Raw genomic sequence first — 14,624 nt, 5'->3', positions numbered from 1 at the left:
ATCAGAAGTACAGTCAAGTCTAGAGGTCAGACAAAGAAGTGTAGGAAGGCTAGCCTTGGGAGCCCATGGGAACACTCCGAATGAGGGAGTCCAGGGAGATATGGGTTGGGCATCGTTAGAGGTTCGGGAGGCAATCAGCAAACTAAAATATGATCAGAGACTAACCTAAATGGAGGAAACAAAAAGGTGTACAAGTATCTGTACATGAAAAGTATCAACACAAAATGGACAAACAGAACCCGAAAGCTAAGAACGAAGTATTTACGGATGAGGGATGGGACGCAACAAAATACTAACGTGAAAGCGGAGGTAAAGGAGACGGAAAGAAAGAATGCAGGAAAAATCTGCGCTAGGCATATATGGGACACGTAAACAGAACATCAAAAAAGAGCGATTATTCGATAATTCGCAGGGCAGTTCACTGCTTTTTGAGGCTAGGACAGGTACTCTGAGAACAAAAACGTACAGGTCCAAATTTGAAGAAGTGGATATTTTGTGCTCTGCTTGTAAAACGGAAACGGAGACCAAAGAGCACTTGGTTCTGAGGTGCGCTGAACTCCGCCCAGCCCTCCCAGAGGGGGCTGCGGGGCTGGGGAGGACTAGAGTTCCTGGCAGGGTTGCCGTTGGTGGCTACTTTGCGCCAAATTGGCTACTTTTCGCATGGAGGACTTTTCGACCCCGTGTGGCGGTGAAAATTTCACGTTGGCTCCTTGGCTACTTTCTGGCTACTTTGAACTTCTATTTTGGCGCATTTACTACCCATTATTTTTTTGCAATTGCATAAAAACAAGCATTTTTTTTGCAATTGCAAGAACAAAGAAGAACAATTATTTCCAAGCTTTGCTGTCCTCATGGCTGTCCTAGTCGCCTTGATGCGCGCGCGCGTCCTCGACGCGTATATTCTCTCCGCCGGCGGTGCGCACATAGAGCTATTATTCCCAACTCGCAGACGCGGGTGCGCAGACGCGCGAACTCTGGGTGATGGGCGCACGTCGAAGCAAAGCCCGCGCGGACGCTGCGCTCCATCTGGAGAAAATAACGCTCATCTAGAGTACTTTCTCCGTTAGGATCATGCATGCGAAACCATGCGTTTAGGTGCAGCCGTGTGAACGGCATGACACCAGGAGAGGAACGAGCAGCACGGTACCGGTGAAATAACACTTGTGTGCCGCAAGGCGACAAAGCTTCTGTTTTTGTGCCTTCGGCTTGCCGACACCGGCGTCTACCATGGGATAAGACGCAAGAACAAAGCGCACGTTTCGAGAAGAATGGAAAAAGGCCGAGCAAGAGGCCCAAAATTCCGTGTTCTTTATTTACTCTGTGTTTTTGTGTTGATTCAAATGATATTATTTATTGTTCATTAATAAAAGTGGCTTATAATAATGGTTCTTTTTTACTTGGCTACAAATTTGGCGCCAAGATAAGGTGGCGTGGCTACTTTTGGCTACTTTTAACCTCAGTTCTGGCCCTTTTTGAAAAATTCCCAACGGCCACCCTGGTTCCTGGTAACTCTAGGGAGGACGGGCGAGTGCATGGGAAAAGCGTGACATTGACGATGGGGAGGTTGGAGGATTGGTGGCGGAAATCAAGGGAGGGGTGAATACAAGGGGTGTACTGCGCACAAAAAGACAAGGACAAGAAGATAACACAACAAGCGCAGACTCGCGACTAACTTTATTTGAAAACACGACACTCCTTTTATAGTTTCAAAACTGTCACATCACACACATGATGAAACCAAAAACCTGTCTTCATTGTGATACAGTTTGATAGAAGGGTCACTTACGCAATCTTTATCCTTCTGTTTGATGCAAAACGCCTCCGCCAACTCACGCGCCACCTGGTTACGGCTCCTCCTCAAAACTTTTGTATCTGTCAGCAAAGGCAGGCAAGGGTTATTGGGTGAATTTGGAGGGGAAAAGGATAGCCAGACTAGACACGAGCGAAAGTGAAAGAAAGGGAAAATAAAAATAAATTAACAATGGGGGAAGTATAGGCTAGATGGCGAAAGCTACCGCCCGTTACAAAGGGTAAAGCCATTATCATCCATCCATGCTGTGGTGGCTGTGGTCGTTCGGTTTTGAGTGGTTTTGAGGGATTTAACGTCCCAAAACAAATCAGGATATGAGAAAAAGGAGGGGATCGAAGCGTGCATAAACTTATAAAGCAGTCCAAGGAACATGGCTGTTGCTCAACCTGTGCCGGTGAGCGGGCGCTGTGCCCTGCCCCTGTGCAGATTAGGGGCCAGACCTAACGTGGTGCTGCACCCGTTTCCCGAAGAAGAGCCCCTGCGCCAGGCCTGGATCACCTTTGTGCACCGCTGTCCTGGGGGAGGCGGCCGGGACTGGACGCCACCAGTGGACCAACAGAGTTTTGTGTGTTCCCTGCACTTCGCATTCAACTCCTACGTCTACCGTCACAGTTCAGCCGTGAAGAAGTGCCTGCGGACGGATGCCGTCCCCTCAGTGTACCCCAGGCGTAGACCAAGGTGTATGGCCAGAAGCAAAGTGCCTCCTGCATGGAGGAAACCAGAGGTATTACTCAGTTCCAAGGTGCAGTGTGTAACTTGAGCGACATTGATATTGCTGACATCATGCAATACACTGCTTTCCAATGGGCCAGCCACAATCCTCACCTTTCCTTTTGCCCACTGTACCAATCATACTCTAATTGTCCAGTGCAGACTGTTTCACTCTGCAGGCAGTCATTATTATTGAATTTGGCGATTATTCTGAGAGGCCGTGCATCTGCACGCTCATTTTTGCATGCAGCAGGGTCCATCAGCTTCTTTTGAAAAACCACTGAAATTCCCCGATGCCATGAAGGTTAAGCCCCCCCCGGCTTGGGTACATACAGTCACTCACTGTCTGCATTACTTAGGGTTACATATTCCTGATTGCTTATCATAAACAGATGGTATGTTGAGGCATGGCAAAATGAATGTAAAAATCTCCTCATCCCGTGTCACTTAGTAGAACAGGCTTAAAGAATTGCCATCAGGGCTCAATGTTCTCAGGTGGTCTCCCTCCCAACTGCTGACCGAGCACAATGCTGCTTAGCTTTGGTGATTGTACAAGAATCGATGTATTCACCTGCTCTACACAGTTGCTCATTCACCAGATTGTTGAATATCATTCTATTGTGTTTTGCCTTTATATTTGTGTATTTATTTTAATCTGGTTTGTTGGCCTACTGCTGTAGCTCGGTTGGTTTGGCGTTTAGCTACTGAATCCAAGGTTCTGGAATGAAACCTTGCCATCCGCGGCTACATTTTCGTCGAGGCTAATTGGCAATGCTGCCCACAAGCATGCTACCCACAAGCATGCTGCATTTGGATATCCTCAAGCCCATGCTCGAATTTCTCACTCTATAAGTCGATCATTGCGACCCTGCCTTAACAAACACAATCTTATAGCTTCAGGCGGGGCATCCTAGTAATGCTTTACACTTTTCTGCTCAGGGAACCGAGACTTTTGCCTGGAACCCGGCCAGCTGTGTGCTTCAGTCACCCGGTCCGGTAGTATTGAATGCAGGTCAGTGCTTTCTGTCCATTATTGGTATCTGTGTGTGCGATATGTTCTCTGCTACACTCACTCAGCTTGGTTTGTGAACACTGTGCAATAGTAGGAGTTAAACAAAACATGCCACCAGTACCTCTCTCATTTTAATCTTTGAAAAAAAATTTTGTGCTGGAGAATACTTTTTTTTTTCTTTTTAGAAATACGTTGTTGCTAATGTGGTGTCTAAAAGATTAATAGTGGTTAACTGATTTATACCTTGAGCAAATGCTGAACTTACTGAAATCGAGAGCCGAGGCCTTCTCATAGTGAAACACATTAGCTCTGCTGTATTAGAGTGGAAGTATCTGGGTGTGCTTTATTTTATGCTCTCCCCACATTAAATCACACTCTAACTTTGTGCAGATAACTTCCAGTTTTCTCACCACTGCAAAAACTGACATATTTAGTCCCGTGTTTGGTGCGTGATGTTCTCGGCCACTCATGTGCTGTAGCACCTCAGTGCAACTTGTCTCCACATTATTTGTTCCTGTGTGTGTCTTAGCAGGATTTTTGCAGCGCGGAGCAGTTAATCTACAGCAGACACAAGCATGGAGAGAGCTCCATGGATTTCAATTCATGATGGTGATAGAGACTGAATTATGTTTGAGCTGGAAATTTTTTTATTATGGTCTGAAACTGTTTAAAAGAGATTTCTTGCCCAATGTTTGTGTACAGCCTGTGGTCTATTGGTGCGTTACACTGTTGCACAAAGCAGCACCAGATTTGCTGGTTTAAGACCTGCGCATTTTTTTTGTTATGTTTGCCTGGGTGCATCCCTTACATGAGTCAGGCCTTCATGCACCGCAAAATCATGCCTGTAAAACCAGTGTGGGGTCGCTGCGATTCTGCTGAGAATAATGCAACAGCTGGTGACAAGTCGTGCTTTTATTCACTATTTCTCACCGCGTTCACTCTCCCTGAAGCGGTGGCCTAGTCATTGGAGCATCTGCCTCGCATGCAAGAGGTGTGGGGTTCAATTCCCAGTGCCTTGGATACCCATCAGTAATACAATATACAAGTTTTTTCCTTGGCTTCTGCTGGGGAGAATGCTTGGAAATGGGTCTGTGACCCGACGTTGTGTAGGCAAAAGTACCTGGTTCCATGGCACTCTTTGGCCAAAGCTACCCTTGCACCATTAAGATTCATCGTCACTATGCAATGACCTCATCTCATCAGCACGTTCCCAGAGATGGTCTTCCTCTGTGCCATCCATGGTGATAGAAAGGCCGGTCACCTTAAACCTCTTTCAGAGCAGTGCATTGAGGGACTGAGTAACATCCAGTAGTGCATTGAGAAACTTGGTCATGACTATTTATTATTTTTTTCCCCCGATTTGTCGTTCCATATTGGAGGTGTGGGCCTTACATGAGTAAATACGGTGTGCTCTAACTGCACTCCAGACAGGGTAGTGCACAGTTTGAGACGTACTTCAACTGACTTGGTTAATTGCACTCTTGGGGACACTGTAGGGTAAACACACTGTTGGGCATATTGGCCAAATTCATGGGCAACTGTAACCTGGGCTGCAAGTAAGCCTTCTGACAGTAATTACCAGCAGCCATGCTCTTAAAGTTTTTCTTGTGCACAGTATAAAGGGTATAAGTGGTTTAATAAAAGAAAAAGAAGGATTGCAGTACCAATGTTGTGCGTCCCTAAGCATGACTGACTCTCATTAGTTCTTAAGCCTTACATAGACAGTCCTTCCCATGAAGCCAGTAATTGTGCAAGTTTGCAGTGGTTGTTGAGCTCTACTTTGTGGGTTCCTGCATTTTATTGAAAGCACTCTTCCTTTAAAACGCAGGTTCAGTCATAGTCCAAAGCGGACATGGCGCACATCCTGCACTAGGTCCAACCTATCAAGGGTACCCTGTGATCCAAAGCGTGGAATCTACTTCTGCTAGCAATGGTAACCACCAGGACGAACCTGCGGTAAAGAAGCTGCATGAATGCACCCACTGCAGCAAGAGATTCAAAAGAAAATATCAGCTAGCGTTGCATCTCCAAGGCCACACTGGCGACCGCTCGTACCACTGCGACCAGTGTGGTAGCAGCTTTGCGCAAAGGAGCCACCTCGAGGCACACGAGCGCACCCACACAGGCGAGCGGCCTTTCCGTTGCGACCACTGTGGAAACCGCTTTACCGCAAAAGCCAGTCTGGTGAGACACCAGCGCACTCACACGGGCGAGCGTCCTTACCCCTGTGACTACTGTGAAAGAAGCTTTGCTGTAAAAGACAGCCTGGTGAAACACCTGCGTAGTTTTCACACTGGCGAGCGTCCGTACCAGTGTGACTATTGTGATAGCAGCTTTGCAGTGAGGAGTGTCCTGGTGGACCACATCCGTATTCACACAGGTGAAAGGCCGTATCAATGCCAGCTGTGCCCCATGGCCTTTGCACAAAGTTCAGGCCTTGTGAAACATGTGAGAATACACAAGAATGAAAAGCCGTACCAGTGTGAGTTATGCCCGGAGGTGTTCAGAGACAAGCGCACTTGGAGACACCACAAGGAGATGAAACACGAATACTAAGCAGCGTTCCATGATGCTCTTTGTCAGTATGTTATGCTAGCTGCGTACCCTATGAAAGGTGTTGGTAGCTAACCTGTATCATTAGCTACATTTGTAAATTTTGTTCATTTTTGATGAACTTGTCAGAAAAGCACATTTGTGTGCCATTAGGTAACGTACAGACAGTCGCTCTAAGTCTTTCTTGAACAAGGAGTGTGAGCCTGCTAAGCTCGGAAACTTGCATTTGCATGAGTGCATGAATGTAAACCACGGCATACGTGGATGGCATCACTTCCTGTTGAAAAGAGACTTTCAAAAGCATTATACCAAATATTTGTCCCTGGTGCAAGTTAGCTTCACACGTTAATATCACTGCAGCTCTGTAATTGTTTGTATGACAACACTGAAAAACTCACATCTGTGAAAATCTTTTGTGGTTATCTCGTCAGTGTCATGAATGGATGGGGCAGAAATGCGTCCAGCCTCAAAATGATGCGTCTTGTGTTAGTTTGAAAGAGATCTTTGTGGAACACAAACTAACATAAATGTTCACTAACTTCTGCATTACTATTTCTCAAAGCAATTTCTGTGCCGAATATAAATAGGGCGCTTTGTTTTAGGATTTTATTTTTCAGGAATAGACGATATGTGAAATTGCTTGGCGATCTGGCAACACTGCACCCGCAGCTTCCGGTCTCCATCTTGGTTCGGTCGAGCTCGTCGAGCTGGTGGGTTTAACATTCAAAAGCGACTCAGGCTGTGAGGAATCCCGTAGTGAAGAGGTCCGGAAACTTCAACCACCTGGGGTTCTTCAATGTACACTGGCATCACACAGTACATGGGCCTCCGACAGTACATGGGCCTCTGACACTTAATTGTTGGAGGAGTCGGTTGCTTCCGACCAGTGTTGTCAGAAACGTGTTACAAGTAGCGGCTTTACCGGTAACGTGCTACTTTTTTCGGTAACTTAGTAACATACTCGTTACCTTTTCGGAACTGTAACGGGTAACGTACATGCGTTAACATTTTCTGGTAACGTGAGGTGTCACATTACTAGTTACTTTTTATTTCAATTGTCCCCCTCCGCCTCTTTTTCAGAAAGAAAAAAACGCCGAAAATGATGTTCCAAAAAAACAAAACCTACGGGTGCTTTCGACGACCCTTGTTGCGGTTCGCATGCATGCCAGAAAACACTACCCTTGACGATGCACTCAACTAAAAAAAGAAAAAGCACGAACACGCATTCATACACTTGTCTTCACCCCCAAACCGCTCACACACGCAACTCTTTAAAGAGTGGACGCTTGCCGAGTCACCAATGGGCCATTTGCAGAAATCTGTAAGTCAGTTTCTCCGTAAGTTTGTTTTTCAGCCAAAAGGTCTCGTTCCCAGGCGACACTCTCGCATTCTTTGTGGAAGCAGTTTCCTCTTCTGAGTAAACTCAGGAATATCGCCACTTTACTTCAAGATGGCCCCAAGACAGCTGTCGAAAGAATACAATGGTACAGCACAGAAAAGGGGATTGCAGTCGACCGGCTGTAGCACCGAAGTAGAGGAAAAATGGAAATGGGCCTTTGTTAATTCCTGTGCAGGCATTAGTGAGCTACCTCACACGAAACTTACAAAAAATTTTCTGCTGAACAACGCTGTCGCTCCAACTTTCTCCCGTCATAATCATACCTCCCCCCCCCCCCCGTTCTCCCCTAGCCAGAACAAGGAACAACGCACTCCCCACAGCACTGTGGCAAAAGACGGCCTCCCTCCTTTTCCTGCCTAGACTCTGTTGCAAGCAGAGTGTGACCATTGCGGAGTTACTATTCGCTTGAAGAATATGAGCGTGTAATCAGGGTTTGAGATCTGTTGATTGGAAAACAAGCCTTGCAGAGAAGACGAGGTATAGGTTACAGTTACAGCGAAGACGCACTGAATAAAATTTGTGGTCATGGAGTTACGGCAAAGTCATGTGCGATACTTTTTTTCGGTAACGGTAACGCGTTACCTTTTTTTGTAGGTAACGTAGGGCGGTAACACATTCTTTTTTTCTTAGCGTAACGAGTAACGTATTTAGTTCCTTTTTTTCGGTAACGCCTACAACAGTGCTTCCGACACTTAATTCGCTTGCTCCCAAACCTGAACAAATGGCTTTGTTGCGAAGCAAGCTTTTGGAGCTTGACACAACAATAATAAGATCAGATGGTCTGAGGCATTTTCAGAACACTGTCGCACATACTTACTAATTTGGAAAGGCGTCCCTCCTTCACAATAAAGTATACAGCTCACTATCCAGTTTTTTTTTCAGAGGCTTTCATCGCCGCAGATATCGAAAATAGGAATCATCAATCCTCACTGAGGTGCATTCGCACCTCAGTTTTTATACGTAGGGTGTGTTGCTTCACAAGGACGAATAAACGCACACAAGATATGCGAACGCAATCATACAACATTATAAGCAAACAGTGCATTAGATCTTGCAGCAAACGCATGATCCAGAGAGCTTGCTAGCCCTTCTCAAACTCACTGAACATAGGAAAAAGCTAACTGATCATCTAGCAAACTAAGCAGTAATCGGCGTGTGATTCTTTGAGTGCACTTAGTTCGCCACGGCACGAACTATCGGGGTTTATAGATGGAGTGCACTGAGTGCCCATGACCATGGTCCCACTGCACATTAATGAACGCACTTCTTCGCGACTGGATTACTCGCTTGAGGATAGGCGCGAAGGCCGGCTTAAAAAATTGCCTTTTCTATTACTCTATTCAAGTATGCGTCTATATATATTCTCGTCCGACCGACCATGCGTCATCGGAGAGTTAATAAATGCATGAAATCAGCTTCTAATTTTGATCAGCGACAATGAAGGCTGTGGTCCCTGTTTTAATTTAAATGCTGATCACCTAGAAAGCTTGCTAAAAGATCAGTCCCGAAAACAAAACCTGTGCACCGATCGGCGTGCTGACACGATACCTCGATCGCATGGCATTTGGTGAACGATAGGACAGAGTAAAAAAATAGAAAAGTGAAAAGCTGGAACACACCTGGTTCTGGCACGCATCGTAGTGTCTTTGCATAGTGGACTGCGTAGCGCAAGAGTGCATCGGCATTTCACTTTTCAAATGAAACGCAGACGTTTTAACCCAAAGCTGGGCCGCGGTTTCGTTTTCTGTACTGAACCAACATGGAGGACTTAGTTCTCGGAGCGCCGAGAGGTGGCGCTGCGCATTTCGCATATCGTCTATTGGGAGGTTGAAAGTCGGGAGATATTTTTTGAGCTCAAATACGGGTGAAATCATATTAATTCAGAAAAAAATTCCGGAGTACAGGTTTTTTGGAGTTATTTTTTGCAGCACAATACAGTTCACTGTAACAGTTTCTTTTGCTGCCTCTAAATTTTGTTCATTTTTTCGTAAACAACATGGAAAGTGTGGGTTCCTACTAAAAATTGTCTACCAATTTTTATTTTTTATTTTCTTTCCTAATCTATTATGAGTATTTCATTGCATATGTTACCAATCTCCTGTGGAGCACTCCAATGTCTGAGCAAGAACGGCCTACCTTTATTGTACAATGCAAAAACATTCAGCGTCACAGAGACGATTTTAAGCATGCAAGGTCCTTGGGTCAGGGTGCCGTTAGTGCGGATAGCACTTCATACAGTGACTCCGATAAAAAGTCTTGTTAGTAGCCATATTTTGTCCTATCGATTCTAAATCGCCCTTTTCGAAGTTATCTTCAAATTGATCTGTCTCTTGGAAACAAGCATTGATAAAAAGAACCGCCACGGGTTCGATCCCCGCCGCAGCGGCTGAATTTCTATGGAGGCGAAATTCTAGAGGCCCGTGTACTGTGCGATGTCAGTGCATGTTAAAGAACCCCAAGTGGTCGAAATTTCCGGAGCCCTTCACTACGGCGTCCCTCATAGACTGAGTCGCTTTGGGACATCAAACCACAATAAACAACCAACCAAAAAGATTTAAGATCCCTGCCTTACTGAAGACATCCCTCTGGAATAAGCGCGAAATATGTACAAATTTTGTTGCGCCGTCTTTGGCTTTATGGACTGGAAAACCAACATTGTCTGGAAGGCTAATTTTCGGGGAGAAGTTGGGTTTAACCGTATATTTAATAAATATGCTCGGGGTGCAAGAATTGGCAAAATCAGGTTTTATTCGAAAACAAAGGGCCCTAGATATAAATGGCATGTTATTTATGAGGAATTGGGTGCGCGCCATTTTTTATCTGTTTTGGTTATCAGAATATCAGCTGTTTGTGACCATTTCACTTTGTGCTAGCTTGTTGGTGTTACCTGACAGAGTCTTACCTACCGTATTTACACAATTGTAAGTTGACCTGTTTTTTCAAATTTCAAAATCCAAGGGGGGGGGGGGGGGGTCGACTTACAATCGTAATCAAAGCATTGTACTGCCAGTAAAAGTAAGAAAAACGATGTATCGCGGACACTACGGCGGGGTTACAAATTTGTGTTGTCTATACGAATCTAGGCGTTGCATTCAGCAGTTCCACACGCTTCTCTAACAGAATTTTTCATTTTTTTTAACTTTCACTCTGCACTGTGCTCATAAATTCCTTCTATCTCTGCCGCACTCACGGGAGTGTCGATAGTTGATGGAAGGGCTGCAGTTCCAATCGCGGAAGCTGCGGTATAGATGCGGTGGCTCTTCCGGGGAGTGTCGATGGTTGATGGAAGAGCCGGTTGATCACGTGGTGTTGAAGCGTTGGGCATCGTTCCTCGTTCTTTGGTTCTTGGTGTTTCTGACTTCAGTGCAGGCCACAGGCTGCATCGTCATGAGCTCTACAGCTCCAAAAAACATTCAGCACTCTTTCGTGGCGGTGATTACTTACACAGAAGAGACCAACAACTTGGCAATGGGCCAAAAATTCGACTTATCTGAACGGGTGGTGCGTGGCGACAGCAGCAAGGCAAGATTTTCGGCTGTGATGCTAATCGAAGGGGGACCGCAGCAGCGACATTGACAACAGTGAGGACGACGGCAGCAGTGAGGATGAGTAGTCCCGCTACTAGGCAAGGCAATAAATGTTCGTTTTGTGACACTAGTATGCCATTTTTTTTTTCGGACTTCTTGATTTGGAGGGTCGACTTATATTGAAATCGACTTACAATCATGTATATACGGTATTTAATAAGGCAGGGGTCCTCAAACCTTTTTGCTTGGAGGAACCCCAAAAGCCTTCAATAAGTTCCAGGGAACCCCCCCCCCCCCCCCCCCCCCCCACCCGCTTTCACTTACCAGCAATGTTGTCGAGTGCATTTTTGCAAAGAGAGAGTTGCAAAGGTTAAATGTTTATTGCACAGATTAATACAAATACTAATGTGATGGGTGGTACTGCTTCCCTTTTAAGAGCAAGTCAAAGCGTGGCTCAGTAGCACTCAGAGCCAGTCTCATATCAGCTGCCGGGTCAGGGCCGGTGAGGGTTCTCGCGGAACACAAGAAGACAGCCCGCGGAACACAAGGGTTCCACGGAACCCAGTTTGAGAACCCCTGTAATAAGGCATTCAACGTGCTGCAAGGTTCGTGACTACTGTAACAAAATACTGTAATTGTTGCCTATGAAAAATATAGTCTTGTAGTGCATTTTCAGCTCCTATCTCAAGTCACTTGTGTGAAATTGCTTAATGCACATGCGTACTCCATTGCATTTGCCATTACAAAATGTTGAATACATTCTGGCTGTTTGCTTTGTTGAAATATTGTTACATATTGGCTACATGCAGCAGAGTTCATCTGCTAGCAGAGGATCGATGACTTGGGACAGTCGAACAGCACACAAGCGCGAACCACGGCGTCGTCATCGTTCAAAAACACTTTGTCGTCCTCCCGGTGTCCATACCAGTATTTTGCATCAAAATACAAAAGCAGTGCATTGCTGTGGTTAGCCTGCATCTTATTATACTTTGAGCATCCACAGACATCATTGTGTCTTGCATCCAGGAAAGAATTTCTATCACCTCTCTATTCAGCGCTTAGTGTTTTTCTCCACAACGAGGCTATTCTGTCTGATGTCATTGATGTCTGATGTCATTGTCAGCGGCATCACAGTGTGCCAGTGTGTTTTGTTGGTTGGAGGAAATTTTTAACCTTTCGTTCTTTCAACCTCCATGCATTTATATATCCTTGCATACATCGATTCTAATAAAGAACATTGTGTAACCTTTTCAGTGAATTCAAATAAAATAACTCGCATCTTTTGTGTATGTTGCACATTGTCCTGACCTCCCCGTGACCTGCACCTGCATTCTTTGAAGCTCAAGTGCAGTTACGGTACGCGGGCTGCCTGCACCTTTGGGTCTACTTTTGTGTGAGCCGCACCACGACGCATGCACAGTGGTGCCAGTGTGCTTTATTTCACTCAAAGGTTATAAAATGCATGCTGTCGCTACCATCTTTTCCTAACCTCAGGACTGGGCTGTCAGTGGCTGATCATTCAGGTTCAAATAAATGACATACCGTATTTTCCGGTGTATAAGACGCGGCTTTTTTTTTTCAAAAATTTTGCTTGTGCGTCCTATACAAGGGTGCGTCTTATATGTGAATTTTTCGTTTTTTTTTTTGTGAGTTCCGAAGGTACTCACGTTCATGTTCAAGCTTTTCCGCCGAAAAAATATCACTACCAGTAACGCGGTTGTAACACGGTTAATACTTCAATACCGGGACGGCCGTGCGCAACTTGTTTAGGTGAACTTTATCATGAAACGGCGGGGATGACAACTTCCGGGATCACAAACATATGGTTGTTTCGGAGGCCCCAAGCAAAAGTAATGTGAAATGCCAAAAGTTGGCGACAATCGCGCTTCTCGCCATTGTCAAGAAAAGCTAAGACAAGCCGGCGTTCTTTTGTAATCAACCTTTGCAACATTGCTCCGTAGTGCGAAGGTGTTTCAGCCGCGTTGCCTCCAGAAACGGGCGAACTTTTTGATAGCGCATCTTAAGATGAAGACTTCGAAGGTTTTAAGTAAAAATAAAATGTTGTTATGGACCTAAGGAGAGTTCTTTCGTTTTCTTTCTTTTTTGCTAAAACATGGGCGGCTATGGCGCGAGTGTTGCCTTTTTCGGTCACTTAGCGTTACTTAACAACTTCTCACAGGTACGGTGCATTTCGCAATGGTCGCGCAAGCGTGTTTAATTAAGCCTCGCTAGCATAACTGGGTAAATTGGGGTGCGTCTTATACACGGGTGCGTCTTATATACCAACTTTTTCAGTGACAGCCTGCATTTATGGCGGGTGCGTCTTATACACAGGAAAATACGGTATATTTTTCTTTATCACTGTGCAGTTTGGTTTGAACAAGCAAAATTAGTACCCTGCAACTTATGCTGCCTTGCACTTTCTGTACTCAAAAAATGATTGCAAAGCATGTCACTGCTACAGAGCTTACTGTGTACACACAATGCCCTCTCTGACTACATGAAATGCACTCGATATGCTTTTATTTCAGTTCTGTTGGCTCATGGTTTCTCAAGTAAAGAAAGGGTTGGTAAGCAGTAGCAGGAAGGTCACGGTTGTCACTTGTGGGTATCCCGGCGGTTGTTTTATAACTGAATGGGCAAAAAAGAATCGCTTTTGACTCTGCACAACACATGACTGAGTATTTTCAGCATACATCCCATAATCTAGTGGGCTCCCTTTAAGACGAACCTAAAGGGACCAAAAAATTTGTTTGTCTTATCAGAAGTTCGTCTTAACAGAAGTGCCCCTAAAAAAAATATATGAACATGCTAGGTGTGAAAACCAAGAATAATATAGGCTTTCAGAGAGGGTGTAACTGCAGATAGAGCATTTGTTGCACTAGGCATAAGATGAGCTGAAGACTGATAAAACAAGCTCACGTTATCCTGCTAGATAACGGCTTGGTCTAGTTTTCTTTTTTGAGTAGCTCTCCTTTTTTTTCTTCCACTGTATCCAAGAGTGGCTGCTATTTTTATATGCGTTCTTATCTTGCTTTCCAGATGCAGGGTAGCGTGTGACCAGTGTGGTTGTGATGAAACGATCGGACACCTCCTCTGTGACTGCCCTCGTTGTGAGCGAGAGCGCGGTTTCCTAATTGCTACTCTGTACCGCTTGGACTCGCGTCCTCTAACAGAGTCCAACGTTCTGGGGCCTTGGGACGCAACCTTCCTCGCAAAGGAAAGCGGTGAAAGCGCTCCTGAGATTCTTAAGGGACTCGGGGTTGTATTCCCGTCTATAATCTTTAAGTTTTCAGTGCGCGCCCTCTGTCCCCGTTACATGGTGGTCGCTGGACACTTAGAAAACTCATTTCATTGCCATTCTTTTTCCTTTCTTCCCCTTTGTTCCCCTCCCCCCAAGTGTAGGGTAGCCAACTGGGCATCTCCTGGTTAACCTCCCTGCGTTTCCGTCCTTTTCTCTCTCTCTCTTGTCTCGGTCCTCCTGCAGCATAGTTGTTACCAACTCTACGAGCAGGCGCACCACGTGCCTTTCTGTCCGCTGCAGGCAGTGCACACAGTGCCGATGTCCGGCCATCTCCGCGCTGCGATAACGCTTGTTGCGACACTGCTTTG

At 45.5% G+C, this 14,624-nt stretch overlaps 1 protein-coding gene across 1 annotated transcript; it reads left to right on the top strand.

Annotated features, from left to right (window-relative positions):
* Window positions 1-2,069: 2,069 nt before the first annotated feature.
* On the top strand, window positions 2,070-12,297 carry LOC149336209 (uncharacterized). Its single transcript, XM_089552730.1, has 3 exons — window positions 2,070-2,534; window positions 3,461-3,533; window positions 5,362-12,297. Exons 1-3 carry the CDS (start codon window positions 2,181-2,183, stop codon window positions 6,087-6,089), a joined length of 1,155 nt encoding a protein of 384 aa, XP_089408856.1. The 5' UTR covers window positions 2,070-2,180; the 3' UTR covers window positions 6,090-12,297.
* Window positions 12,298-14,624: the final 2,327 nt, after the last annotated feature.

This window comes from Amblyomma mixtum, chromosome 7, assembly GCF_055824585.1.
Source record: "Amblyomma mixtum isolate Tamu chromosome 7, ASM5582458v1, whole genome shotgun sequence".
Classification (NCBI taxonomy): Eukaryota; Metazoa; Arthropoda; class Arachnida; order Ixodida; family Ixodidae; genus Amblyomma; species Amblyomma mixtum.
The sequence above is the reverse complement of the archived record's forward strand: the minus strand, read 5'-3'. Positions and strand labels throughout refer to the sequence as shown.